Raw genomic sequence first — 26,059 nt, 5'->3', positions numbered from 1 at the left:
CATGTGAGCCCTGTGGTTTCCTTTTGCAGCACCCAGGCTGGGACCATTCACGAGGGCTTGTGGACAGCCTAGCAGCTTCCTTCCTCTCCCTAGCACAGTCATGCTCATGCTGGAGTGTGGAGCTGACTGGATCTCCTGGTCCTGTCTTCCCCCCTGAGGGGACTAGTCCTTTCCTGCCAGCTTAGATCCCCCCAGTCCCATCCCCTCTTGAGGGGACAGATACTCTGGCCAGGTTAGATAGACCACAAAAGTTTATTGGGGATGTTTGCAGACTGTTGTCTGTATTCCTGCCACCTCTAGAGCCCTGGAGCACGTGAGGGGCTGCCAGGCAGGAGGACTGGCAGTGAGGGCTGCCTCAGCTTTGCAGCCCCTCCAGCACGGCCCGAAGCATGGCGGCCACTGCCACTGCCCCAGGGTCCGGCTGTAGCAGCTGGGCCGAGCTGATATAACTGGCTCTGCCAGCACCAGCTTCCATGTGCCTGGTGGCCTCTGCCGCAGCCTCTGCGCTCTGCCAAGGAGACAGGCATGGTCAGACATCTGGCATACTGAAAGGCCAACCCCTGGCTCCCTGCTCCAATTCCCTTGCCTGGTGCTTCCCGGCCTGGATATACTGTGTGTCCTGGCAGCTTGGCATGGCAATTCCTACACTTTCCCTTGCTGCCTCTAGGCCCCTCCAGCCTGGCCTGGCTTTAGGCTGCTCTGCTCTGGGCTCCCCCATGCCCATCTTGGGCTCCCTTCTGCCCCCATACCTGCACAGCTGTGGACAGCACTTGCAGTAGGTTGGCACCAGGGATGCACAGGGCTTGCAGGACCTCGCTGGCAGCACACAATGAGTCCAGCTGAGAGACAAGGGGAGAGGGTTGAGAAGCAGGGCCACAGGCAGGCCTGGCAGCCTTCTTAACTCGGGTCAGTGGGGTTACTCCGTGCTCCACGGGCCTGGGGATGGCAGCACTCACCATGGTCCTGTCCCCTGGAGCAGCTCCTCCGTACCTGCACAGAGCACAGAAAGGTTGGCAGGGCAGGGGCACAGTCCTGCAGAGGGCCTGGGAGCCTGCAGCCCATGCCCTCGCCACTCACCGCTGCATGGCTTTAATGCCGGCATCCATGGCATCAGCCCAGGCTGAGAGATCGCTGCGGTTATGCAAGGGCTGGGCAGCTGCTGTCAGGAAGAGCCCATAGAGCTGTGGGGACACCAGCCCCGTCGGTGCCCATGGTGGGGATGATGGCCTGCATCCCGCAGGGATGACAAGCCTGGCCCACTGCTTTTCGCCCCGTACAGCAGTCCTTTACTCACCACCCCTGAGGAGCCACCCATCTCCTCCAACAGCAGGTTGGCCAGTGCAGAGAGGAGCTGGGCTGGGACTGCTGGTGGGGGTCGGGCACGCACCCATTCCTGGATGGCTGCAGGGATACAGCAGGAAGATGGCTGAGGCTGAGATCTCTTGGACCCGCTGAGACCTCTGTCTCCTCTAAGGGCAGCTGGAGGCCCCTCAATGCCTTTAGGGACAGCCAGGGACACCTTACTGCCCAAGGGACAGCTGGGGATCCTGTGCAATCAGGGATTCCCCATCATCCCTAAGGGCAGTGCCACCAGGAGCAGGGCAGGGTGCAGGGACACGTTGGAACTCCTCCACCCAAGGAGGGGATGGCTGGGGGACACAGTCCCCCAGGAAGAGACGATTTAGGTGAAGACCGCATTTCCCAGCTGGAGAGAATAGCTAGGGGGTTCCTGCTCCTCAGGAAAGGATGTTTCGGGGGGTGTCTCTGCTCCCTGAGAGAGGGATGCTGGGGGAACCCTCTCCCCATGCATCCCTGGGCTGGTGCACAAGCGTAAGTACCCACCTCGGGCAGCCCGGGCGTGTGTGTGGCCACAGTCCCCGTCACCCGCGGCACGATCCAGCTCATTGAGCTTGTCCTCCATGGCGAGCAGGGTGCTGCACACATGCTCCAGGACCAGCTGTGCCCGCTGCCCGCCAAGCCCTGCAAAGAGGAAATGTGAGCCTGTGCCTCTGCGACCCAGCACACATGCCTCCGCACCCGAGTGCCCAGCAGCATGGGAAACCTGCTTGCCCTCATCCCCAGGAAGAGGTAGTGATACCGAGGCATTGGAAGGTGACAGCTTCCAAGGGACAGAGCACAGCAGAGCTTCCCACCTTGCTCTGCAGGGCCATGGCAGAGGGCAGTCCCGAGTTTGCCTGTACCCGTGCTGGTCGCAGGCTGCACTGTCTCCTGTTCCTCCTTTGGCACAGGTACCTCCCCTCTCTGGCTTGTTGCAGGTGCTGCAGCCAGGTTGGGCCAAGCCATGGCTGTAGTCTTGGCATCTAGAGCAGTAAAGGACGAAACAGGTGAGTGCCAGCTCCGCAGGACTCTGCTGGCTCCTCACCACCTCCGCCTGGCAGTGCTGCCTATGCTGGCAGCCAGTCACTGGTCCTGCATGTCCACCAGGTCTCCTGGGACACCCTCTTGTCTCTGTGCCTACGGGGAGCCTGCCCCACAGGTCCCTGACCTGTGCCCACATCCCTGCCTGTGGGCACTCACCGATCAGCCTCAGAAGCTCCTCATCCACCAGCATGAGGGTGAGGGAGACACCAGCCATCTCCAGCGCTGTCATGAAGGAGCCCACCAATGCCCTGGCGACATGGATGCCTCGGCTCTCTGTGGGCACAGGGTGGCCATGAGCAGGCTGGGGAAGGTCCATGGGAGCAGAGAAGTCAGGTAGAACCAGAGAATGGTGTCTTGGGACCCCCTGCTTCCCTCCGTCTGTCTCCATCCTGCTCAGCAACACTCACCCAGGCCACGCACAGCTGCACCAGCCACAATGCCCAGCTCCAGGTAGGACAGGCCACCCAGGTTGTTCACTACCAACACCACAGAGCTGCCTGGAAAGCAGAGAGCACAGTGAGCCCCAGGCCTTGTGCCTGGTGGGGGCGGAGGCAGGCCATGAAGAGCCAGAGGTACTCACCGAGGCTCAGGGGCAGGTGGGAGGCATTGGAAGGGTCCATCATATGTGTCAGCATAGTCTCCACAGCCTTGTCTGCCGATACTACCTGGGGAGAGCAGGGAGCTGTGAGTAGAAGGTAGAGGAGCACAAGGGGAGGGGAGGTGTGCTGGGACCACACTTACCTTCATCCTGCGCACACCCGCTTCACCATGGATCCCTGCAAAGACAGAGCAGAATGACCCCACACCTGGCTGCAGCCATCCATACCCGTGGGCACCCCTCAGACCAGCTGACACCCACCCCATTTCTCTAAGGCCAGATTGTCTGATGCCATGGGTACTACCAGGCATGCACATATGGGGATGCTCAGCCCCTGGCCAGGGAGGTGACAGTCAACAGCCAGTCACAGAGTGATATGCTGTGAGCCACACAGGCCTAGGTACAGAAGGGATCAAGCAGCACCTCCTCACCCAGGCCCAGTTCCATCTCATCGTGAGACAGCTGGAAGGTGGGCTTGGATCCAGGGACGCTGCATGGGGACAGGCTGAGGCCCAGGGTACCTGCATGGTGAGGGAAGAACAAAGGGGTTAAGCATGCTAGTTCTTCAGGGCAGTGGCAGCACACAGACAGGTAGGGGCCAAGAGAGGGCTGCCAGGGCCTGTCCTGCCCCAGCCACGCCACAGGCACGTGGGCAGCATGCAAGGCAACCCTGTGCTGGGCTGAAGTCCATCCTGAGCTGGTATCTCTTATCTACCCTGTGGCTGCAAACTGCCACTGAGGAGGGAGGAGGCTGCCAGCCTTGCAGAGATGGGGCAGGATGGGGCTGGGGCACAGGGCAGGTCCCAGATGTACCAGCATCCTGCTCTGAGGAGCACCAGCGCTGGGGCTCCCTGCAGGCACACAGCTCTTGGGAAGCCAGTGATGGCTGACAGCGCAGGACTTGAGTTATGCTGACAGACAGGGTCCCATATACATACCCATGGCTTTGGTGGCTGCTGACACTGTCTTTACAATCTCGTTCAAGCTTGCCCCTGCCTCAGCCAAGGCCCCGGCTACCTATAAAGGACAGTACTGTGTAAGGGCTGTGGCCACTGCACCCACTGGCACTCTCCCCTGAAAACTTGCAGCCCTAGAAGGATATGATGGGGCTTGTGGCACTGTCAGGACCCAACGCCTCCACCTGGCAGCTGTGGCTCTCTGGTCCCCAAGAGGGGCCAGCACCTGACTCTGTGCCAGGCTTTAGGGAAAGAGGGGCACTGTGGAGCTACTTGCCTTGTGTATGAGCACTGTGCCACACAGCCCACGGCGCCCTGCCTTCTTCTGAGTGGTGAAGGCACTGTCATCTCCCACAACCACCATCTGCACATCAACTCCCTCTGCCCGTGCCCGCTCCAGTGCCAGCCCAAAGTTCAGCCGGTCTCCAGTGTAGTTCTTCACGATCAAGAGGGTCCCCACTGGGGAGGGAGGAGGTGTGGAGGTGAAGCTGTGGTGGCAAGCTCCCACCCATCACACCCTGTGCCCCACCATGCCACCAAACCTGCACCAGCCTGTGTCACTGCCCGGATTGCTGCCAGGATGCTGCCCACAGCAGGAGAAGTGAAGACAGCGCCAGCCACCACTCCAGTCAGCATGCCCTTCCCAATGTACCCTGGGGAGCAGGACCGAGGGGCACTTAGGGCAGGGTGCAGCTGAAGCGCCCAAGACAAGGAAATGAGCTCCTGGGTGAGGCTGTGGCCACTCACCAGCATGCGCGGGCTCGTGGCCAGAGCCCCCTCCAGAGAGCAGAGCCACATGGCCCTGGATGCCATCCAGGTCGGCTCGCAGGGCCACCCGGTGCCCCTGCAGGAGCCGGATGCCAGGGTTGCAGGCAACCAGCCCTGCCAGGGCATCATCCGCACAGCTGGCCACTGAGTTCACCAGCTTCTTGGAGACCTGTGCGACAGAGAGAGGAGGCAGTCACAGGGAACGGCACAGGGAGATGGTGGCCAGAGCACTGCAGGATGTAGGGATGGGAGAGAACCCCTCCAGTCCTCAAGAGTGCTGGATCCCAACCCACCCAGGCCAGGAAAGGGCTGGTGGAGGCAGCAGGGTGGAAACTATGTCTTTTTAGGATGGGCCCACATTGCAACAGCTGTGGTCCCATTCCTCCAAGCATTGCTGGCACTGGCACCCAGAACATGCTCGTCCACCTGCAGCATAGCTCGTGCAGGTGCTTTCCTCAGCCCTGGCCCTGGTGTTCCCCTGGGCCTAGTCCAGCAATGCTGCAGCAACAGGGAGACTGCTGCACTGCACCCATGCAGCCACAGCAGCTTCACCCCCTCCTTCCCGGGCTCACCTCCATATAGGTGGCACGGCTGTGCTGGGCTCTGTGGAGCAGCTCCTGGGAGGACAGGCGCAGATCCCTCTGGTCTGGCTACCCTGCAGAGGTGGCAGGGAAATGCAGCACTGGGCACAGAGCAAAGCCTCTTCAGCTCAGTCTGCTGTCCCGGACGCTGCAGCAGTGAATCTCCCATGCAGATTTCAGCCCAAAGTCCAAACTCTGCTGGGAAATTCAAGAGGGAGAATGGGCAGGGAAGGGCAAGGTCCACCCAGAGGGGAAGGGACAAACCCTTGGCCCAGCTCACTGCAGGCAGAAAGATCCCTTAACAACGGTCTTGCTGAAGGAGAGACCCAGAAATCTTGCCCAGTGCCAGTGGGGAGCTGCCAGGGGCTCCTGGAGGGGTGCTGACAGAGGGGCCCTGCCCAGGGAGCGGTTACTGGCAGCTCTGTAGGGTGATGCACCAGGGAGAGCAATGGGACAAAGCAGGGGATGCCTGCTGAAAGGCAGAGAGCTTGTCTCAGTGACCCCCAAGGCAGCAGGAAGCGGTCCCATTGGGTCTGCAGGGTACAATACCACGGCGAGGATCCGCTCATGAGCCCCACAGCAGGGATCCCTTCGGGGAAGCACCCGGGCCCAGAACCGCGGCTTCCCCCCGGCACTCCCCCGGGGCAGCTCCCCCCGCCCAGCGCCTCCCACCTCTCCGAACGCTCCCCGCTCCGCAGCGGCCCTCCGCGCCGCGCAGGGCGGCCGCGTGTGCCCCCTTCCGGTGACTCTGCGGGGCTCTCCGCGGGCCTCCGCCGCCGCGCAGGCGCCTCCCTGGCCGTGCGGCGCGGCGGCGTCCTGCGTGTGGCTGGTCGGGGCGGAAGAGGCGGTGGCGGCGAGGCCCTGCTCTCGGTGTCCGTCGCGCCTTGTATCGACCCTCCCTGTCCTCCCTCGCCGCCGCCGCCATGTCCTACAATTACGTCGTGACGGCGCAGAAGCCGACGGCGGTGAACGGCTGCGTCACCGGTATGGGCCGCGACGGCGGTTGGGGGAGGGATGAGGCCGCCAGGGGGTCCCCTCCCCCGCCCAGCGGCCACGGTGACGCCGCGCGGGCTCGAGGGTGGCGGGGGGGGGGGGGGGGGAAGCGCAGCGCTCGGCGGCGCGTGCACCAGGGGGAGGGCTCGCCCTGGGGGCTTGCGAGGAAGGGGGCTGGGGGCCCCGGGGGCCTGGGGGGGCCGAGGAGCACCGGGAAGGGGCTGGAGGGCTAGAGGCGCTAGGGGGTGCCTGGAGGCTCAGCGGCGCGCCAGAGGCGCTGTAGGACAGCTGAGGGCCCTGGGGAGCGGGAAGGCCAGAGGCGCTGGGGGGCCCGTGGGGGCGCCGGGGAGCACTAGAGGTGCTGTGGTTTACGAGGGAAGCTGGGGGTACTGGGGGGCCTGTTGGGTACCAGGGCGCCATGGGGCTGTTGGAGGTGCTGTGGGACTCCTGGGGGGTGCTGTGGGGAACCGAGGGAGGGACTGGGGGTCACCAGGCAGGGTGGGGGAGGTTCCTGGGGGATGCTGGGAGAACTGGGGCTGCCATGTAGTTCCTAGAGGTGCTGCAGAAGGCTATGGGGCATTAGGAGTGCTGAGCGGTTGTTGGAGGGGATGAAGCTACCATGAGGTTGCTCCAGGGTGGCTGGGGGGGATTTGTCATTTTTTGGGGAGCTGAAGGTGCCTTGAGGTTCTTGAGGTGCTACTGGAGGTGCTGGAGTGCCCTGAGGTGTCTTGGGGTGCTGGCAGGCTGTTGGGGGTGCTGTGGAACATTGGGTGAGCTGAGAGTAACTTGAGGTTCTTGGTGTGTCAGAGGTTCCTAGGAGGTGCTGAGGGGCACTGGAGATGCTGGGGGTGGATTGAAGTTTCTGGTGCTGCTGTGGGGCACAGGGGTGAAGTAGGGTGTTGCAGTGTACCTTGGCAGTGTGCAGTGGAAGAGACCCAGGTTGCAACATCGCTTGGGGAAGGCTGAGGAGCTGGCACTCCGAGGGAGCAGTTGCTGAGTGGGCCAGGCAGTGTGTGTGGGTTTACAGAAAAGGATGCCAGGGTTTTCTGGGAATTGTGATGGGTGGAGGGATGTGTAAGTACTGGAAGTGTTGCTTGGTACTGTGGAGAGGGTGCTGCTCACTGCAAGGGATGTGCAGGCAGACAGTGAGAGCAGGAGGCCTAGGTAAGATTCCCCTGGTGCTGGTGGCCTGGTGCAGGCTGCTTGGTTAAAGCGCTGTCAGGTGCTGCTTTTTTGCAGCTGAACAATGATGTCTTCTCTCTGTTTCTCAGGGCACTTCACCTCTGCAGAGGATCTAAATCTGCTGATTGCCAAGAACACCCGTCTTGAGATATATGTGGTCACAGCAGAGGGGCTGCGGCCTGTCAAGGAGGTGGGCATGTATGGCAAGACTGCTGTCATGGAGCTCTTCCGCCCAAAGGTAAGCGTGGTACAAGGGGATGGAGTTACCCACAAGCTGAGGAGAGCAAACACAGGATGCTCTAAGGTTCAAGGATGGGTTTTCTCTCTGTGAAAGCCTCTTGAAAGCATATCACTGTTCTGCTTTTCTAGGGTGAGAGCAAGGATTTATTGTTCATCCTGACAGCCAAGTATAATGCATGTATCCTCGAGTACAAGCAGAATGGGGACAGTATTGATATTATCACCCGTGCCCATGGCAACGTGCAGGTGAGTGAAGTTGCAGTACTTGGTCAGGTCCTGGAAGGTGTGGAGTCCCTTTTTTAGGGGCTGGTTTTACTTTGTTATTGACATTGGCAAGTCTAGATGACAGAATTTATGGTTATTTTCCTACAGATAATTCTGATATAGTTCTCCTGCTGCTATTACTATTTCTAAAGGTTTTTGCCTCCAGTGAGTCAATCTTGAGCTCAGGGATTCACTGAGGACACAGCTATGAGTGTGACCTTGGAGTAGTTGGAATAATGTGGTTGCTTTGATGTACTTCTTCTGTAAAGAGAATTAGTCCTTAAAATTCAGTATAGGGTAGAATTTTCCCTGGAAAAGGAATAAGGAGTAAATTAGTAGTTTTTCTCCATGTTAATGACTACTCTCATACCTTGGGACAGATCTCTACATGCTCTGCACCAAAAGCATTGTTACTGAAGTTACTTCATCATCATAATTGTAGATGTTCTCTGTTTTATTTTATGTAGGTTAAAATCTTGCCTTTTTAGCTTTTAGTCATTATCTAAACGTTTTCTATCATCTGTCAAGCTAAAATATCGTCCATCTGTTTTCAAATGCTGAGATTCTGTTGACTTATTGCTAGTGGAATTGGGCACAGGATTAGGGGCAGGGAAGGTGGGCATGTCCTGTCAGTAACGTGTCAGTGCATTTTGGGGAAAAACGCTTAATCTTCCTGTGCCGTGGCCCTGCATCGTGATATATGGAGGTGCTGATCTCTCCATCATGCAGAGCTGAGGCGTCTGCTGAGGCTGATAACAGCGCTTAATTTCTGAAGAGTGTTTTTCAGTTATAGATATCAAAACACTTTATAGCAGTGGAAAGCATCATTGTCCTTCAGTAATAAAAAAGCTGAAGTGCAGGACAGCAATGTGACTTACTTGAGGTTGTTCAGTAGAGAGCTGAGATTAGAAGACAGTTGCAGGGTTTTGTCCTGGCGTACCTAGTTGCAGGAATCTTGGAAGAGAGAAAGCCAGGCGTCTATAATGCAGGAGTGGCTGAGACTATGATTAGCTGTCTGCTTTGGAAGCTCTGCCAGGTTCTCTGGTGCAAAGCACCTGTTCTTTTAGACCAGGGAGATGCTGAAATCTCCTTTGGCTTGCCAGATAATGTTTTAAAGTTTGTTAAATGATGTGCAGGGAGTCCTTCCTCAGCTATGGGATAGTAAGTCTTGTACCTAATGTTCTTCTTGGGTTTGTGGGATTTGTGGGAATCTTTTTTTCCAACGCTGATTGCTCTCTCTCTCTCTCTTTCTCTCCCATCTCCATGACTGCACTCAGGATCGTATTGGTCGTCCCTCGGAGACGGGTATAATTGGCATCATTGACCCAGAGTGCCGGATGATTGGCTTGCGGCTCTATGATGGTCTCTTCAAGGTCATCCCTCTGGACCGGGAGAACAAGGAGTTAAAGGCTTTTAACATCCGCCTGGAAGAGCTCCAAGTCATCGATGTGAAATTTCTCTATGGTTGTCAAGCTCCAACCATCTGCTTTGTCTACCAGGTACCCTGTTCTTGTTTAGTGACTCAAGCAGAGGATGTTGGAAATTGCTGCACTGATGTGCCATGAGTTAAGGTCTAAAGGTCTTCTAGAAGAATTGGAATAGTTAGTGTCGTGGAGTCTGCAGAAAGCAATGTTGTGGTCCAGTGGGCAGAGCAAAAGACAGAGTCATGACTCTTGCAGATTCGTTTTGTAGCTGAGGAAAGTCCATGTTCCTCTCTGATTTTTGTTCTGTTTCTGGGAGATGGGAGGAAACTCTCTCCCACAGGAGAGCTGTGTAGTTGATGCTTCAGATGGGACCATTTCTTATTAAACATTTAGGAGGAATGTATAGGTCTTTTCAGCAAGTGTAGTTTGTAGTTTTCCAAGTAGTTTGTTTTCTATATTCCTGTATCCTATATATCACAGCACTGCTGTGATACTTAAATCTCTTCTCTAAAAAAGACAGTATAGCTTGTTTGGTGGTAGGTGGGAGGCCGCTGCAGGGATGTAAAGAAGTAGGCATAATCTCTCTTATTGCCTGGATTCCCACAGAGGTGATGTTTGTAGGCCCATCTCTAAATACTTACTTTGAAACAAAGAGCCTTTGCTGTGCTGACTAGACAATGGATCTTCTTTGCTTTGTCAAAGTCAGGTCTAGCCTGGGCCTAACTGAAAGTTACTGTTGCTTGATGACTGCACAGGATCCAGTGTGAATTTAGTTCAGCTTTGCTCTAGTGGCTCTCTTAGTGACTAGGTCATACCATGAGAGCTATGAGCCCCATAGTAGCAGTACCTTGATTCTTCTGTATCTGTTTTCAAAGTCTCTGTTAGGGACATATTTGAGAGAGGTGAGTGCTGTTGAAACCATCTTTACTGTTGAATTCACATGCACAATGTAGCTGGGAGTTGGAAGGGCTGCCCAGATCTGCTGTGTCAAGGTAGTACTCTTCCCCTGCCCCAGTGGTTAGCTGGTACTCTCACTTATCATTTGAACAAATCAGGAAGTTTTACCATGCTCTTTTCAGCCTTGCTGATGAACCTCCCCAGCAGTCAAGTCCTGTCTGCTTCATGAAGACCTGCACAGTGATTTAACAATGCAGACAAGAAAGGAAGAAAGCAAGGGGGGAGTTAATTAAGAACCAGTACCTGAAAAAGCAAAGATCTTTCAGCTATTGCTAATATGTAGGAGTAAGCCTTGTTTTCTTTCAAAACATACTGCCATTCTTTTATTATTATTATTATTTATTTATTTATTTATTTAGGAGAGAAAGAATGCATGATCCCCTCTGTGACAGAGAGGGGAGTCTCACTTAAAGAGCTTTTGTTGTACATAACTTCAGAATACTTGCCAGTCTTATTTCTGTCGGAATGTGGAGTGTATGTGGAGATCAGTGCAGCCACACTGACTTTGAAACCTAGCATCAGAAGGCAATGCTCTTAGCCAGTCTTGGCTCTGTAGAAATATATAGTAAAAGTAGCTGCTGGTACTGTTTCAGGTTTTGACTTGCTTCAGGTTGTCACTTCAACAAAGCTAGGAAGTCCAGCAGCAGTGCTTATTGCTCTGTAAATTGCCAAGTGTAGCCATGAGTTTGGCTAGTGCAGCTGTTGTTGGGTAGTGGGGAAACTGAGGTAGAGAGAGAACTGGCCAAATTCTTAAACTTGGCATCAGTTTGGGCAGGAGTGCCAGGTTTCCACTCGGTCCTCAAGAGCATTGTAAACAAGGAACTTCATCTCATGCAGCTGGTGAGTAAAACAGGGTATTATTTCGAGGAATCTGACATTGTTGTGTTACAGATCAATCTGTTAATGGTTGGTTTGTTATAAATGGGTATTGTAAGAATAAAGAGTAAATTAATAATTTTCTCCATGTTAACAAACTCTTCATACAAATTTCACCCTTGCAGCAAGAGCAAGATGCAAGCTCTGTCTGGCATAAAACACTGGATTTGTTTTGGTCCTTTGTGTCTGACTTGCATGTGTGTGTGGAGAGGGGAAAGTTCCCAGATTTCTTCTCTGTCTAATTCTTTCTCGGTTTATTGATCACAGGATTTGGACTGAGCAGGATAGCAGGGAATGTCTGGGATGGTTTTTGTGTTTTGAAGCGAGAGTAAGATACCACAAATATGAATGAGTTCATAAAAAAGACTTGAAAAATGCTGTTGTGTGGAGTAATAAGGTCTAGAAATGCCAAAGTTGCATTAATTACTCTTTTGCCACTCTAAAGCTGTGTTTCAGCTTTAAAACAGACCGGATGCGCTCTCTTTGTGCTATTCCTCTTCTCATTATTCCCCTTGTATCTCTCTCTTCTCCTTTCTTCTAGCTTCCCCTTCTCTGTTAGCTAGTACTGTGCTTTGCTTCCCTCAGTGCTGCACTGTTAGCTCGCTCCAGCACATGGACCTGGACCCTAGCATCATCAGTGAGGGTGTTTGCTAAGCTGCAGTCTCTGAGTTTAAACGAGGAAGTACTCAGATTTCCTTTGAGTGTTTGTTTATAAAGCTTGCAGCTACAGGGAGGAAGATTTTTTTTTCCTTTTTAACTTATTTTTGTAGATTTGATCTGGAAAATAGTGAGACATAACAAATAAAAAGATGAAGGGCTCTTTCTAAGTGGTTCTGTGAGCAACATGACCAAGGAAACTTAGTTCCCCCTGGCTTAGAGTCTGTGTTACCTTATTAGACATGAAATAGGCCAGTGGGTTCCAATCAAAGCTTTCTCTGTGCTTTGGACAACACTTGTACATCTTTTTCTGACATAATTTCCAAACTATCTATTAGCATAGACAACCTTTACTAAGATGGGACACTGATTTGGGTGCCTCTCCTCCACCCACCACTTATTTCAGCCAATGGTATCCTTGGGTGCATTAGGAGGAGTGTTGCCAGCAGGTCGAGGGAGGTGATCCTGCCCCTCTACTCAGCCCTGCGGAGGCCTCATCTCGAGTACTGTGTCCAGTTCCAGGCTCCCCAGTACAAGAGAGACATGGAACTACTGGAGAGAGTCCAGCATAGGGCTACGAAGATGATCAGAGGGCTGGAGCATCTGCCCACTGAGGAACGGCTGTGAGAGCTGGGCCTGTTTAGCCTTGAGAAGACTGAGGGGGGATCTTATCAATGTGTATAAGTATCTGAAGGGAGGGGATGGGACTGGGCTCTTTTCAGTAGTGTCCAGTGACAGGACAAGAGGCAATGGGCACAAACTGAAACACTGGAAGTTCTGCCTGAATGTGAGGGGGAATTTCTTCACTGTGAGAGAGATGGAGCACTGGAACAGGTTGCCCAGAGAGGTTGTGGAGTCTGCTTCTCTGGAGATCTCCAAGGCCCGCCTGGATGCAGCCCTGTCTACCATGCTCTAAGTGACCCTGCTTAGCAGGGGGGTTGGACTAGATGATCTCTGGAGGTCCCTTCCAACCTTAATGATTCTGTGATTCTATGATTTTGGTGAAGCCTATATGGACTCATTACATCTGAGACCTCTGTATTTTGCTGGGTTTGGTTGAAATTGCCCACAAGGGTAGGAATTGGTGGAATGGCAGAGCAGTCTGGGGACTGTTCAGAAAGCAGATTATGTATTTCTTTAGGAAATGTGGGCTAAAAAGCCTCAGTAGAATCAAGTTGGGAGCTCAGCTGCTCTGGCACCTGCACGGTTGCAGTAGAACTGAATTACACAGCTCCTTACTCTTACTGGAGCTGGTGATGGTGGTGATTTTATAGAGTGGCACTCATACCTAGATTTGTGGAGTTGTGTGTTGGATAAATATAAGTCCCAGAAAATCAGTCGTGGATACAAAAACACAGAAATTATTTCAAGTGTTATTTGGTACACACATCTGTGCAAAGGGTGTTCTATGTGCAGAGAACATTAGGGAAAATGCGTTCATCAGTGTTTGTCTCTGTAGACATGCATATAGTTTGAAATCTGAGGAAGTGAGCAGGATGGAAAACCTCTGCAGCTGTCTGGTCACTAGGTGATGGTGTTATTGCTGGAGATGAGGCATCATGTCCTTGCTTTGCGATTGCTAATCAGTTATGTCTCCAGAGTCTTTTTCTGTTTTGCACACAAGGCTCTTGTCAGGCTCACCCTCATGTCTGCATGTGCCTATTGCATTGTCATTTGTGGTTTCTCTTTCAGGACCCTCAGGGTCGCCATGTCAAGACATATGAGGTATCCCTGCGAGAAAAGGAGTTTAACAAAGGTCCTTGGAAACAGGAGAACGTAGAGGCTGAAGCCTCCATGGTCATTGCAGGTTGTTCCTTCTTTGTAGATCTTCCCTCCTGTTTCTTCCCTGAGGGGATTGAGGGTTAATGCATCAGTCTTGTTGTATGGGTTCTCTAATAAGATGTTTGTCCTTTCCCCTGAACAGTGCCGGAGCCTTTTGGAGGAGCAATCATCATTGGGCAGGAGTCCATCACCTATCACAATGGAGACAAATATCTAGCCATAGCTCCACCCATCATCAAAGTGAGTGAAGACTGGTCTCTAGAAATGTGTCCTGTTTAACTCCTCTGTTCCCAGGTGTGTCTGTGAATACCAGGAGGATATCATGCATTCTAAACATACTTGCATTCTGGAATTTAAACTGCCCTTGTCCTCAGGTGTAGTCTAATAAGGCCACTTACTCCCATGGAGCAGCACAGAGTTCTGGTGAATGGGTGTCTTGGACAATGCCTAGTCTGTATTTTGGGGGACTGAAGGATATATGTGATCCTTGTATTGATGAGAGTGTGTGCTTGCAATGTAGTGTGTTGCTGGGGATGGTCTCTGCTTTCTATGGAGTATTTGGAGATAATGCAGTAAAGCAGAAATCTTGGTTAGGCTCCAGAGAAAGGGATTAATTAGGAGGCAATGAATGGTTTGGGCATTGGTCCAGACCACAGTAGGGTTGCAGTTTCTTCAACAGAACATATGAATGAGCCCCTTGGAGACTGAGTCCACTGGTCTATGATTGGGGCACTTGTTCAAAGCAAAAAAGACTTACAAAGTTTGTGATAGAACTTGAGCCTGAGTTTTTGTCAGAGGAACGGGCCAATTCCCACATTTGAAGGGTACAGGAAGCACAAATGGTGTTGCTGAGGTGCTGTTCTAGTCTGAAGTAGAACTTGAGCTGTGATCAAAAGATCCTGTTAAGCTGGAAATGATGATGAGCTAGATAAGAGCTGTAGATCTCAGGTAAAGAAATAACAATATTGCTTGCTCAGACCACTACTGAGGCTCTGTGCTGGAGAGTTTGTTGTGCTGGAGCAGACAGAACAAGTTGTCTGTGCTTTGCTGATGTACAGATCTGGGCCTTGGCTTGCAAACTGAGTGCGGACACATCTGTGCTTGAAGCAAATAGGACGTTTGTGTACAATAAAGATCCGCCAGATCAGGATTTCTAGGCCAAAGCCAAATATGTTAACAGGAAGCCAGGCAATGTCCACCACACAGAACAGAACATTTGTAGAAGTTGTGTCTAGGAAAGAAGCAGGTTTGGAGCTCTGTAGGTCTCAAATAGCATTCAATACTATTCATCTGTGGAAAGCCAGCATTAGTGAGGCAGCTTGACCACAGATTCTGGATGTGTTCACTGATATGATTTATTGAGGGAAGAATCCAGCCATCTCCTGAGCAGAGAGACTGCCTTGGCATGAGACTACACTGTAGATGTGCCTAGCAGCTGGTGCATCGTGGATGCGGTTGTTTTCTGGTGTGTACAGAGGTTGTCCTTGCTAGATGCACATTTGTGGTTGTTTGATGGGTTCCTAACAACACCTTCTTCCTCCCTCCTCCTTGGAGTGCAGCAAAGTACGATTGTGTGCCACAATCGTGTGGATCCCAATGGCTCACGATACTTGCTGGGAGACATGGAGGGACGTCTCTTCATGCTGCTCCTGGAGAAGGAGGAACAGATGGATGGCACTGTCACTTTGAAGGACCTGCGTGTGGAACTGCTTGGAGAGGTAGCAGTCCTCCCCTTGCTGCCATGTCATGTATGCTGTGTGTGCTTCTCAGCTGAGGGGCTTAGAGGTTCAGCAAGCTGAAACTGCTCCACAAGGGTTGAGTGGCAAGAATGACATCTCTTTTATAGCCCGGGGGTGGGATAATATTTCACTCTCTCTGGCTGTCACATCTCTGAGCTCTGAAGTTTCAGCTAGACTGAGGAAATAGGGATATTTGGGCACTTGAATATGTCTGCCATCTTCCTGGGTTTTCATTGTGTCTGGTGCTTGCACTCCATCCCTGGAAGAAGTCTCAACTGTGTGGATTCTGTATGGGGATTAAGTTGCCCTCTCATCTCCAGGGGCTTCCTGTTGGGCTGCATTTCAGAAGTGGTGGTTGGGAGGCATGGCAGGGTCCTTTTCATGCTAGCTGCTTCATCTGCATCTTCTGAATTCCCAGACATCTATTGCAGAGTGTTTGACCTACCTGGACAACGGTGTTGTGTTTGTTGGGTCTCGGCTTGGGGATTCCCAGCTTGTGAAGGTAAGTGGCAGCCTTCTCCTGGCTTAGTTGTGCGTTCAGATGGGATTTTGTACATCTTTACTTTCGTCTGGGTTTGGAGAGGTGTACTCGGATGGGGAAGACTTTCCTTTCTTTCCCTGTGTGCTTTGTCACTTGCTTCCTCTTTCTTTTTGGAAACCTGTAATTGTGTTTATTCATAGCTCAACGTGGACAGCAATGAACAGGGCTCCTATGTAGTAGCTATGGAGACCTTTACCAACCTTGGTCCCATCGTCGACATGTGTGTGGTAGACCTGGAAAGACAAGGCCAAGGGCAGGTAATGTTGGTTCTGCCTTGCCTTTCTTAGTGCTTAGGAGGTCTGGGCCAGCCAGGTATATGCAGCAGAGTGTCCATAGAAGGAAGATACTATGATCCATTCATCAGAGAAGCTCAAAGTCTTATCTAGATGCAGAGGGAGCTTTGAGGTCTTCCACTGAGGAGTGGTATGAATGGAAAGGCTGCTTTTTGGAGACCCTTGTTCACAAGGAAGGGTTTGTCCTCCTGGGGATGGGAAAGGATCAGCAGCCAGATAATTTTCTCCGAGAAGCAGAGTAGATGAGGGCCCCATCTTCTACTGAGCCCATCACTACAAGGAGGAATGAGAAAGCTTCCCAGCTATGGTTGGTAAGGGCATCTGCTTTTTCTCCAGCTGGTCACATGCTCAGGTGCATTTAAAGAGGGTTCGCTGCGGATCATCCGGAATGGCATTGGGATTCATGAGCATGCCAGCATTGACTTGCCAGGAATTAAAGGTGCGTGGGCTATTCTGCATTTCAGTGCTGTCAAATACAACCTGCAGCCTGAGAGGGCACAATGCAGGCATGTTTTCTACACAGACTGAGGTTGGGATCTGGGGCATGGGATTTGCCATCTACCAGCTTTTGGTATATTCCCTGTGAGCAATTATATCTTCCCTCTTTTTTGCAGGCCTGTGGCCCCTGAGATCAGATTCTCATCGTGAGACCGACAATACATTGGTGCTGTCCTTTGTTGGCCAGACTAGGTAAGATGGGCTTAACACTGAGCCAGGCTCTGGGCTGCATATTTGTGTGTGGTATAACAGTGTAACCCTTTCCCTTTCAGAGTTCTTATGTTAAACGGAGAGGAAGTGGAAGAGACAGAGCTGACAGGGTTTGTGGATGATCAGCAGACTTTCTTTTGTGGCAATGTGGCTCATCAGCAATTGATCCAGGTAATACCTGTGGTAAAGGAGCAGGGAGAGACATCTCTTACATGGTGATCCCATAGCCCTTACCTGTGGTGGTAACAGAGGCCTATGTTACTCATGTGGGGCAGGTTCTGCAGTCTTCCCTGTCAGAAAGGTGCCATTCTCCTGACTCTGAGGAAAGATGTGTTCTCTCTTTCCAGATCACCTCTGCATCTGTGAGACTGGTCAGTCAGGAGCCCAAAGCCCTGGTGAGTGAGTGGAAAGAGCCCAATGGGAAGAACATCAGCGTGGCTTCCTGCAATAGTAACCAAGTGGTGGTGGCTGTGGGACGAGCCCTGTATTACCTGGAGATCAGACCCCAGGAGCTCAGGCAGGTCAGGTGAGTATGAGTCTTTCCTCCTGGCTTGAGGAGTCTAAGCCTCCAATGTCTCCCTTTGGGATCCAAATTGATACTTCTGCTTCTTTCTTCCTGCCAGCTGTACAGAAATGGAGCATGAAGTTGCCTGCCTGGACATCACCCCTTTGGGGGACACTAATGGCATGTCCCTACTATGTGCTATCGGGCTCTGGACTGATATCTCTGCCCGCATACTAAAGTTACCTTCATTTGAGATGCTGCACAAAGAGATGCTGGGAGGAGGTAGGGCTCTCCTGGGGCTGCCAGGTGGTGGCAGTGGTGACTGACCTGATTCAGCCATGAGTGACATCAGCCTTCTCTTCCACTGCTCCCTGCAGAAATCATCCCTCGTTCTATCCTGATGACGACCTTTGAGAGCAGCCATTATCTTCTATGTGCCCTGGGGGATGGGGCTCTCTTCTACTTCGGGCTCAGCCTTGAGACAGGTGACTACTGGGCTAACACCAAGTGGGCTGGTGGGGAAAGTGGCTAGACTCATGCCTTCTTACTTCCTTGTTGCTCTTTTCCTTCCTTCTGGAAATCTCTGCTCCCGTAAGTTTTGAAAAACCTTTTCTCCCATCCTGACAGAGTTGTGCTCAGGTGGGACTGAGCGCAGGCACAGTAATTTGGTGGATCCTTTCTCTAGGGGACCCTATGGAGAAAGGAGCTGTCCCATGAGGAACTGATGCTTACATCTAGCCCCTTGTTGCATTTTGTTGACAGCAGGATGCATTTACTTATGCTTGTTTCTGCTGGGCCTTTCTTCCCAGCATGTCACAGCCATGTTCTGTTCTGACATCCTGCTCCTGAAAGGTCCATTGGGGTAGCTGCCAACACTGGTTCTCTTTCTCTGCAGGTTTGCTGAGTGACCGGAAGAAAGTGACCCTTGGGACACAGCCCACTGTCCTGAGGACTTTTCGCTCTTTGTCCACGACCAATGTGTTTGCCTGCTCTGACCGCCCCACTGTGATCTACAGCAGTAACCACAAGTTGGTTTTTTCCAATGTCAACCTTAAGGAAGTGAACTACATGTGTCCCCTCAACTCGGATGGGTATCCTGATAGGTGAGTGTGCATTTTGCCTTTTATTACCTAGTTGCGGGAGGCTTGGACTGTGCACTGGCACAAGGTCGGTGAAGGGTGGCATAGATGGTGATTTACACTGTTACCTGCTCAGCCCAACAGGCTCATTTTATCATGTCCAGAGGAGCTGTATTCCCAACATTGTCCCTCAACTTTGTGAAATGGAAGGGAGAGCCTTCTTCATAATCATGCTCACAAAATACAGTGATCTAGGCCCTAGATTCTCCTAGGGCACTGATCAGTCCTTTGTGCTGCTTGGTGGGTCTCACTTGAGAAGGCACCTGCACACATTCCTGTGTTGTCCTCCTCCTCTGTGCACTGGTAAACATCAAAGCTGTGCTGATCTAGCTACCCTGTTTACATCCTTAAAACATGGGAAGGAGATCCTGGGCTCAGTGGTTTTGGGAGGGGAAAGTGGAAGGTTCTTGTCTGTGCCACCTGCTTTACAAGCCCCATTACTCATAATTTCCCTCCTATACAGCCTGGCATTGGCCAATAACAGCACCCTGACAATTGGCACTATTGATGAGATCCAGAAGCTGCACATCCGCACAGTTCCCCTCTATGAATCACCCAGGTGAGCAGCAGGAGGGAGTCTGGCTTGCAGGCCCATGCTGTAGTACATGGGAAGAGGTTGGAGGGAGAATTCCCCTGGGACTGAGGTGAGTTCTGCAGTCAGCATTCCTGTTGTGGGCTCAGAACTCTGACCAAGTTTGTGACTAGACCTAAGAGAGTAGTTTGGGGAAGTGAGCAGCTAGTGCTCTCCCTGTAGTAGCCTGTCCTGGTTCTCCTCACACAACTCTGTCTTGCAGGAAGATCTGCTACCAGGAGGTATCACAGTGTTTTGGTGTGCTCTCGAGTCGTATTGAGGTGCAGGATGCCAGTGGGGGTACCACTGCACTCAGACCAAGTGCCAGCACGCAGGTGAGAGGGAGCTGCTAGATCATGCCTGAGCTCTGGGCTGTGGTTCCATATCTCCTTAAGCCAAATGATGTAGATTTTAGTTGGCAATCTTCTCTTCTAAAGCTCTGAATACATGCTTTCCTTGTGGCAGTCTAGGAGGAGATGGGATGGTAAGATCTCTCTGTAGTGGTGGTAAGAGCTCTCCATGTTGCTCTCTGGCAGGCTCATCATGCTCACTGTTCTGTGTTTGATCACCTTTGTTTTTTTGGGTACTGCTCCTTCAGTCTCCAGTAAACGTTTTTGTTTAGTCTCAAGTTTGTTTCCTTTTTCCAGGGATGCAGGCACCAGTCCCCTTCAAGCAGTAGCTGTGGTGGAAACTTCAACATTGCATAAACTCTTCTACTAATGCTGTTGCTCAGCAATGCTATCTCCTGAATCAAAGGGCTAGATTTGGTACCTCTTCCTTCATACTTCTCCACTGCACATGTCCTACACCTCCACTGGTGCATGGAGTGTGTCCCCTTACTCAGGCCCAGGAAGCACCTTGCCTTACCTTCTATCTTATTCATCCTTCTGTTCCACTGTTGTTTCAGCCTGGGTGGAGTAGTGTGCAGACATGCTAAGTGATGTGAGGATGCGACTGATCATTTTGTGTCCTAGGCCCTATCCAGCAGTGTGAGCACCAGCAAGCTGTTCTCCAGCAGCACAGCACCGCACGAGACATCCTTTGGAGAGGAGGTGGAGGTGCACAACCTGCTCATTATAGATCAGCACACCTTTGAAGGTACCAGCTTCCAAGGCTGCTTGCACCCTTGTCCATTTTTCTTCAGAGCAAGCCCATCAGCTTGTGGCCAAGACATGTGATCTTGCATGGTTCCTTCAGTCCAAGCATGTTTCCTGAAGGAATGGCAGCCTTTGGGCTGAGGAAGAGCTTAGATTTAAGGCACAGTGGTGCCATTTTATCTGATGGCATAAGGTGTGTGTTTAGTGAAAGAGGTGATGGGATCTCCAGGCAGCCACTGACTCTGTAGCTTGGACATGTCTTTAAACTTTTAGGCATGGGCATGTTGCTCTACCCACACATGGAGGTGCTGTCTGCTGGAACCCATTTGTTTTTACCTTTCTCTCTTTGCAGTGCTTCATGCTCACCAGTTTCTGCAAAATGAATATGCCCTTAGCCTCGTCTCCTGCAAGCTTGGCAAAGATCCAAACACCTACTTCATTGTGGGCACTGCCATGGTGTATCCTGAGGAGGCAGAGCCCAAACAGGGCCGCATTGTTGTCTTCCACTATTCTGATGGTGAGAGCACGGTGTTCTCATATGGCTAAACCCTGCTACTTGAGGGGTATCAGAGTTGAGCTCTTCAGGCGTGAGAGAGCTCACAAATCTCAGTAGCAGGCTGGGATGCTTTTTTTCTGAGGGGCCTGCTGTTAGCTGCCCATAGATCAATAATAGCTTTCATTCTGCTGCAGGCCAAGCCATCACAGCATGTTCCCATTTTTTTTTCTACATCTCCCAGAGGAACCCAGGAATCCCTCATGAGAACTGGATTCTGGAATTTGCTTTCTATATTTCTGCCCATGCTCTCATATCATTCCTGCATTACTTGCCCACAGATCCTCTAAGAAACAGACAGTTTCTAGAGACAACAGTTTTGTGCAGAGCAGCTAGTCTGAGAATTCACTGGGCTTTCTACCCCTGGGAGTGCCAGGCAAGTAGCTGGACAGTCTGTTGGTTTATTTCAGGGAAGTTGCAGAGCCTGGCAGAGAAGGAGGTGAAAGGGGCTGTGTATTCCATGGTGGAGTTCAATGGGAAGCTGTTAGCCAGCATCAACAGCACGGTAAGGCTCTTGCTTTAGCAGCATATATTCAGAGCTGGAGACCATTCCAGTCATGAGAATGTCAGCAGGATCCCTGATGGATGTTGCAGAGTGTGTTCTGGCAGGCATGTGTGTGTCTGTTTGCTCAGAGCCGTGTTCTTTGCTTCAGGTGCGCCTATATGAGTGGACAGCTGAGAAAGAGCTGCGCACAGAGTGCAACCATTACAATAACATCATGGCACTTTACTTGAAGACTAAGGGAGACTTCATCCTTGTAGGAGATCTGATGCGGTCTGTCCTACTCCTTGCATACAAGCCCATGGAAGGAAACTTTGAGGAGGTACCAATGCTCTTTAGATAGCTTTGGTCAAAAGGGTGCGGGGAGCCTGCACTGTCTGTTCTGAGAGGCTCTGGGCAGGGGAGACAGTGTTTAAGGTAATAAAAGAAGGTAGCCTGGCTAACCCTGCCTTGCTGCCCCTTTGAAGGCAAGCAAGCATGTAGGGCTGTATAAGAACAGGGTCACCTGGACATGGTTTTAAACAGATCCCTATGGTTCCTGGAGACAATTCCCTGGGCTGCTGGGGACCTGGGCTGTATGGCAGCAGCCTTAAGAAGAACAGGCTTTGGAGGATGCGTGGTGCCTGCTGGGAGTGGGGAGCTGGCATCTGGATTGCCTACTGTGCATTTGGGATAGCTTAGTAAGATTGTCGTTGCAACTCTGTCAGCAAATGCAGTATAGCTGGGGAATATACCAGGCACCAGGACTGTCTGTGTATTGAAATTGTTCGAATGGTTCTGGGCATGACTTTGACACAGGTTGCTCTGTGCTCTCCCAGGAAATGTCGTGGAACCATTTTGAGTGCTGCTGAGGCCCGAGGCTATCTCCAGAAGGCAGTTTGTGCCTTTCGCTCAGTTTTTTTTTGTTTAACCAGGAGGGATGGACTGGGTCTCACCTTGCTCCCAAATGTTGAAGTTGGGAGGGATGAGTGGATTGGATAACAGGGCAGGGCTGTCTGTGCACATTCCCTCTCATTGGTACATCTTGTCCCCTATCAGATTGCCCGGGACTTCAATCCAAACTGGATGAGTGCGGTAGAGATCTTGGATGATGACAACTTCTTGGGAGCAGAGAATGCCTTTAACCTGTTTGTATGCCAGAAGGACAGGTGAGCTGTCTATAAAGGGGATATGGCAGTGTGTGCTAGAAGGGACAGGGTGATAGGGCCTTCTGGTCTCCATATTACAGCTGCAAAGGTGTATATATCAGGTAGGAAGGAGGGAAAGCAGGGAGAAGCATGCTTGGCTCTGAGGAGCAGCAAGATGTGAGTGGGGGAACTTGCCTTTCACCCCTGGCACAGACTTAGCAGGATGCTCTGAATTTCAGTGCTGCCACAACCGATGAGGAGCGCCAGCACTTGCAAGAAGTGGGGCTGTCCCATCTGGGAGAATTTGTTAATGTTTTCTGCCATGGATCTCTGGTCATGCAGAACTTGGGTGAGACGTCTACACCGACACAGGGCTCAGTTCTCTTCGGCACAGTCAATGGCATGATTGGTAAGGGTCAGGATGCCCCAGCCATGGTGGGAGGGTAACAGGTCCGCTTCCCTGCTGCTGAGACCTGGGTTGGGGTTGGCTTCTGTTTCTGTTCTTCTCTGTTCTCCAGTCTAGTAACACTCTGTGATGTGCCATAGGCCCTTCCAGAGAGCACACTGTGGTGTGCCATGAGGGTTCACGGACAAGGAATTGCCTAGCACCCCTGCCTCTGCTGCATCTGCCCTTATGAATGCAGAAATGCTTTCATATTCTTGCTCCTCTTGAGAAGCTACTTTTCTTCCTGGAGAACCTCCAGGAAAGGAGATTGCTCTGCCTTTCCTTGAAACTTCTTTCTTGTCCTAGCCTGCCCAGGCACCAGCTTCCACTGCAACTCCAGTCTCAGCAGCTTGCTTATCAGTGCCTGCTGGGACCTGCAGCACTGTGGCTTTTGGGTCCCTGGGATGAGCCCTGACTCCTTGTCACCATCTTGCCCTTTGCAGGACTGGTGACCTCGCTGTCGGAGAGCTGGTACAACCTCCTGCTGGACATGCAGAACCGGCTCAATAAAGTCATCAAGAGCGTGGGCAAGATTGAGCACTCTTTATATCTTTTCTGTGGTTCAGCCAGAAGCCTGTGCTAGTGAATGCTGGGAGGCTGGCTTCTGAATCAGAGCTGAGCTGTGGGCAGAGCTGGGGATTACTTGGAGGTTTCTCTCTGCTCTGTTGAGGACATCTTGGGGTGAAGGCATATCGGCTGTAGTGGGCAGCAGCATGTTTGCTGCACGGTCAGGGCTTTGTGCTTATCCTAGAGGGAAGATGCCTGTTGTAGATGTGTACCTTACCAGGTTTGAGGGTAAAGCTGACGTTGTGGTACTGCAGCTCTTTTTTGAGTATCTGTCAATCACAGGAGCTGATTGTGCTCAAGACAGTTTATACATGCAGTAAGATAAAACCCCCAACACCTTACTGGGTTCGTAAAATAGCCTGATAAAATGTAGCACGAATTCTGTGATCCTGTTTGAGGCAACGTTGTCTGTGTGTCTTGGGCAGCTGCTGTGTATGCCCAGTGGGGCTTTTTTGGACATAGTCTGAGGCTGGTGTTATTCTACATGGGTTTAGTTCCTTGACTCTGGCACCTGGAGATCATTTCACACTGAACGCAAGACGGAACCAGCTACGGGGTTTATTGATGGTGACTTGATTGAAAGTTTCTTGGACATCAGCAGGCCCAAGATGCAAGAGGTGGTGGCTAACCTGCAGGTGAGATGGGTATGGGCTGATGTGGGCTTGAGCCCTTCCATGTTAGCAGCAGAGAACTTCAGAAATCCTGGCTCTATTAGATCGTAAATGTGTGTCCTACCATGAGGCAGTGGGGAGTATTCCTCTCCCCACTGCACCTCCTGATGTCCCCATTCTCTGATGTCTTTTCTCTTGTTGCAGATTGATGACGGCAGCGGCATGAAGAGGGAGGCCACCGTAGATGACCTGATAAAGATTGTGGAAGAGCTGACCCGGATCCATTAGCAGGATTCAGGGTCATTCCCTACCACCTTCCTCTGTGTAGAGCAAGGGAGTCGTTTTTCCTGCCTGCAGCTGGGAGACCCCTGGCCAGCTACACTAAACACCAGAAGCGGTGGCCCTTGCCCAAGGGGAGGTGGGGGAAGGAGTCTCTGAATAGGAGCGAACTTGTTAGAGATTTGGGGGGGAGGGGGATGTTGCTGGTCAGGCACCATGTCATTGCCTGCTGGGATTCACTGATCCTGCAGACCTCGACTGCTGACCCAGAACTGATCTTCACTGGTTGCTCTTGTTGGGTAACAGTAGTGCTTGACTGATGGGATGCCCTTGCCTGGATTCACTCTTCATTCTTTTGTTTTGTTTTGTTTTTTGCTTTGTTTCATTTTTTATTCTTTTGGATTTGTTGTGTTTTTTGGAAGTGGAAGCAAAGCTGCCTCTGTGGTGCAGGTGAGGGCTGGAAGGAGTTATCTCTGGGGCTCATAAGAAGTGTGGGACAGCGGGGGAGGATGCCTCTACATCTAGTAGTAAAGCTAAAGAGGGCAGAGTGTGCTTCTCTCTGGAGGATTTGTGCCTCACTCAGGGAGGGAAGCTTTGGAAAGCAAAATCAGTTGTTGGCTTCTGAGTTTTACCAAATAAAGTAGTCCATGAGGAAAGGTCTGTCTCCTGGCATTCTGCTCCTCGTTTTGTCTACAGGTGTGATACTTGTTCTGTGCGTTGCCACTGTGGAGCCGTGTCTTTGACCTGCTCGAGAGAGCTCCCCTTCCCTAGCCAATGTTGTTTCCTGCAGAAATTTATGATGTTTAAACTTCTTCCTCAGATTGGTTTCAATGGGAGCAGTTTGGGAGCAGTAGATCTGATAGAAGATAAGTGGATGGGCAGATGGGTCCATTAGGTGCTGAGGGGAGCATGTGTGTTTTCTAGATGCTTTTTTATAGCCTTCCTCTGACTTGAAAGAAATTTTAATTTTGCCTCTTGATGTTGCTCAGTGCAGGCATGTTTGATAGCAGTGTTGCTGACTGTCCCTGGTAAAGCAAGGGGGGATATTTGCATTTCAGAGCAAGGAATCCTGATGAATCTTTGACTGTGTACGTTTTGGAAACTCTTTGCTGGTTGTTTATCTCTTATAGCTGTCTTTGAAACAGTGTTTCTTAGCAGCTCATGGGACCAGCTTTCTTGTATGGTGGCACTTCCACCAAGGTAGGAGAGGAGGAGGTGCTCATGTACTTCCCAAATTCGTGGGAACAAGGAGGTGCATGTTCTGTTCTGTGTTTTGCAGGGATTCTTCACAAAAAATACCCAGTGACCAGAGAGCTGTAATGTGGTCTGCTCTGTGTGCCAGTGGTTTAACACTTGCTGTTGGAGACAAGGTTATCACAGAGATGATTTTTAAGGGAGTTTCTGGATTTCTACAGATGTAACAGTCTGTTCCCAGAACCCTCCCAGGCAGCTGCGATTGTGTGTTGCTACCTTCCCCATATGGGAGTATGCTGTCCAGGACAGGATTCCTATGTTTCCCAAATGCCATCCAGCTCAGATGCTCTGCTAGCAGTCCCTTGTCCGATGGGCTGGGTATAAATAGCCCTGGAGCTAAGAACCACAGGAATGGCAAGATTAGGTCAGACTGTCTCCATTCAGTCTGGTGTCCTGGCCCTGGCAGTGGTCAGAGTCAGCAGCTAAAGGAATGGGAGCCAGAAACCCCTTCTCTAACTCAGCCCTAGC

General features: G+C 51.6%; 2 protein-coding genes across 3 annotated transcripts; one reads left to right on the top strand and one right to left on the bottom strand.

The window, feature by feature from the left end:
* Window positions 1-233: 233 nt before the first annotated feature.
* On the bottom strand, window positions 234-6,241 carry TKFC (triokinase and FMN cyclase). Its single transcript, XM_062577968.1, has 18 exons — window positions 5,958-6,241; window positions 5,277-5,480; window positions 4,684-4,873; window positions 4,479-4,589; window positions 4,214-4,395; window positions 3,919-3,997; window positions 3,412-3,501; window positions 3,124-3,158; window positions 2,963-3,047; window positions 2,790-2,879; window positions 2,539-2,655; window positions 2,202-2,321; window positions 1,843-1,980; window positions 1,295-1,401; window positions 1,078-1,181; window positions 957-990; window positions 750-839; window positions 234-508 (listed from the first exon to the last, which is right to left on the bottom strand). Exons 2-18 carry the CDS (start codon window positions 5,280-5,282, stop codon window positions 356-358), a joined length of 1,731 nt encoding a protein of 576 aa, XP_062433952.1. The 5' UTR covers window positions 5,283-5,480; window positions 5,958-6,241; the 3' UTR covers window positions 234-355.
* On the top strand, window positions 5,714-24,993 carry DDB1 (damage specific DNA binding protein 1). Of its 2 annotated transcripts, none has more exons than XM_062577962.1 (27): window positions 5,714-6,269; window positions 7,550-7,698; window positions 7,830-7,946; window positions 9,242-9,463; window positions 13,571-13,685; window positions 13,803-13,900; window positions 15,220-15,378; window positions 15,818-15,901; window positions 16,081-16,197; window positions 16,570-16,672; window positions 16,848-16,923; window positions 17,004-17,112; window positions 17,289-17,467; window positions 17,565-17,728; window positions 17,824-17,931; window positions 18,342-18,549; window positions 19,049-19,144; window positions 19,380-19,491; window positions 20,131-20,254; window positions 20,606-20,770; window positions 21,217-21,311; window positions 21,460-21,630; window positions 22,347-22,456; window positions 22,675-22,844; window positions 23,324-23,426; window positions 23,959-24,082; window positions 24,263-24,993. In XM_062577962.1, the coding sequence occupies exons 1-27, from the start codon at window positions 6,209-6,211 to the stop codon at window positions 24,344-24,346; spliced, it is 3,423 nt and encodes a 1,140-aa protein (XP_062433946.1). In that variant the 5' UTR covers window positions 5,714-6,208; the 3' UTR covers window positions 24,347-24,993. The 2 variants fall into 2 exon arrangements, with proteins under 2 accessions (XP_062433946.1, XP_062433945.1); XM_062577961.1 differs by lacking the exon at window positions 5,714-6,269 and adding an exon at window positions 6,885-7,442.
* Window positions 24,994-26,059: the final 1,066 nt, after the last annotated feature.

Source organism: Rhea pennata, chromosome 5, assembly GCF_028389875.1.
Source record: "Rhea pennata isolate bPtePen1 chromosome 5, bPtePen1.pri, whole genome shotgun sequence".
NCBI classification, from domain to species: domain Eukaryota; kingdom Metazoa; phylum Chordata; class Aves; order Rheiformes; family Rheidae; genus Rhea; species Rhea pennata.
This window is presented reverse-complemented; position numbering and strand designations above follow the sequence as displayed.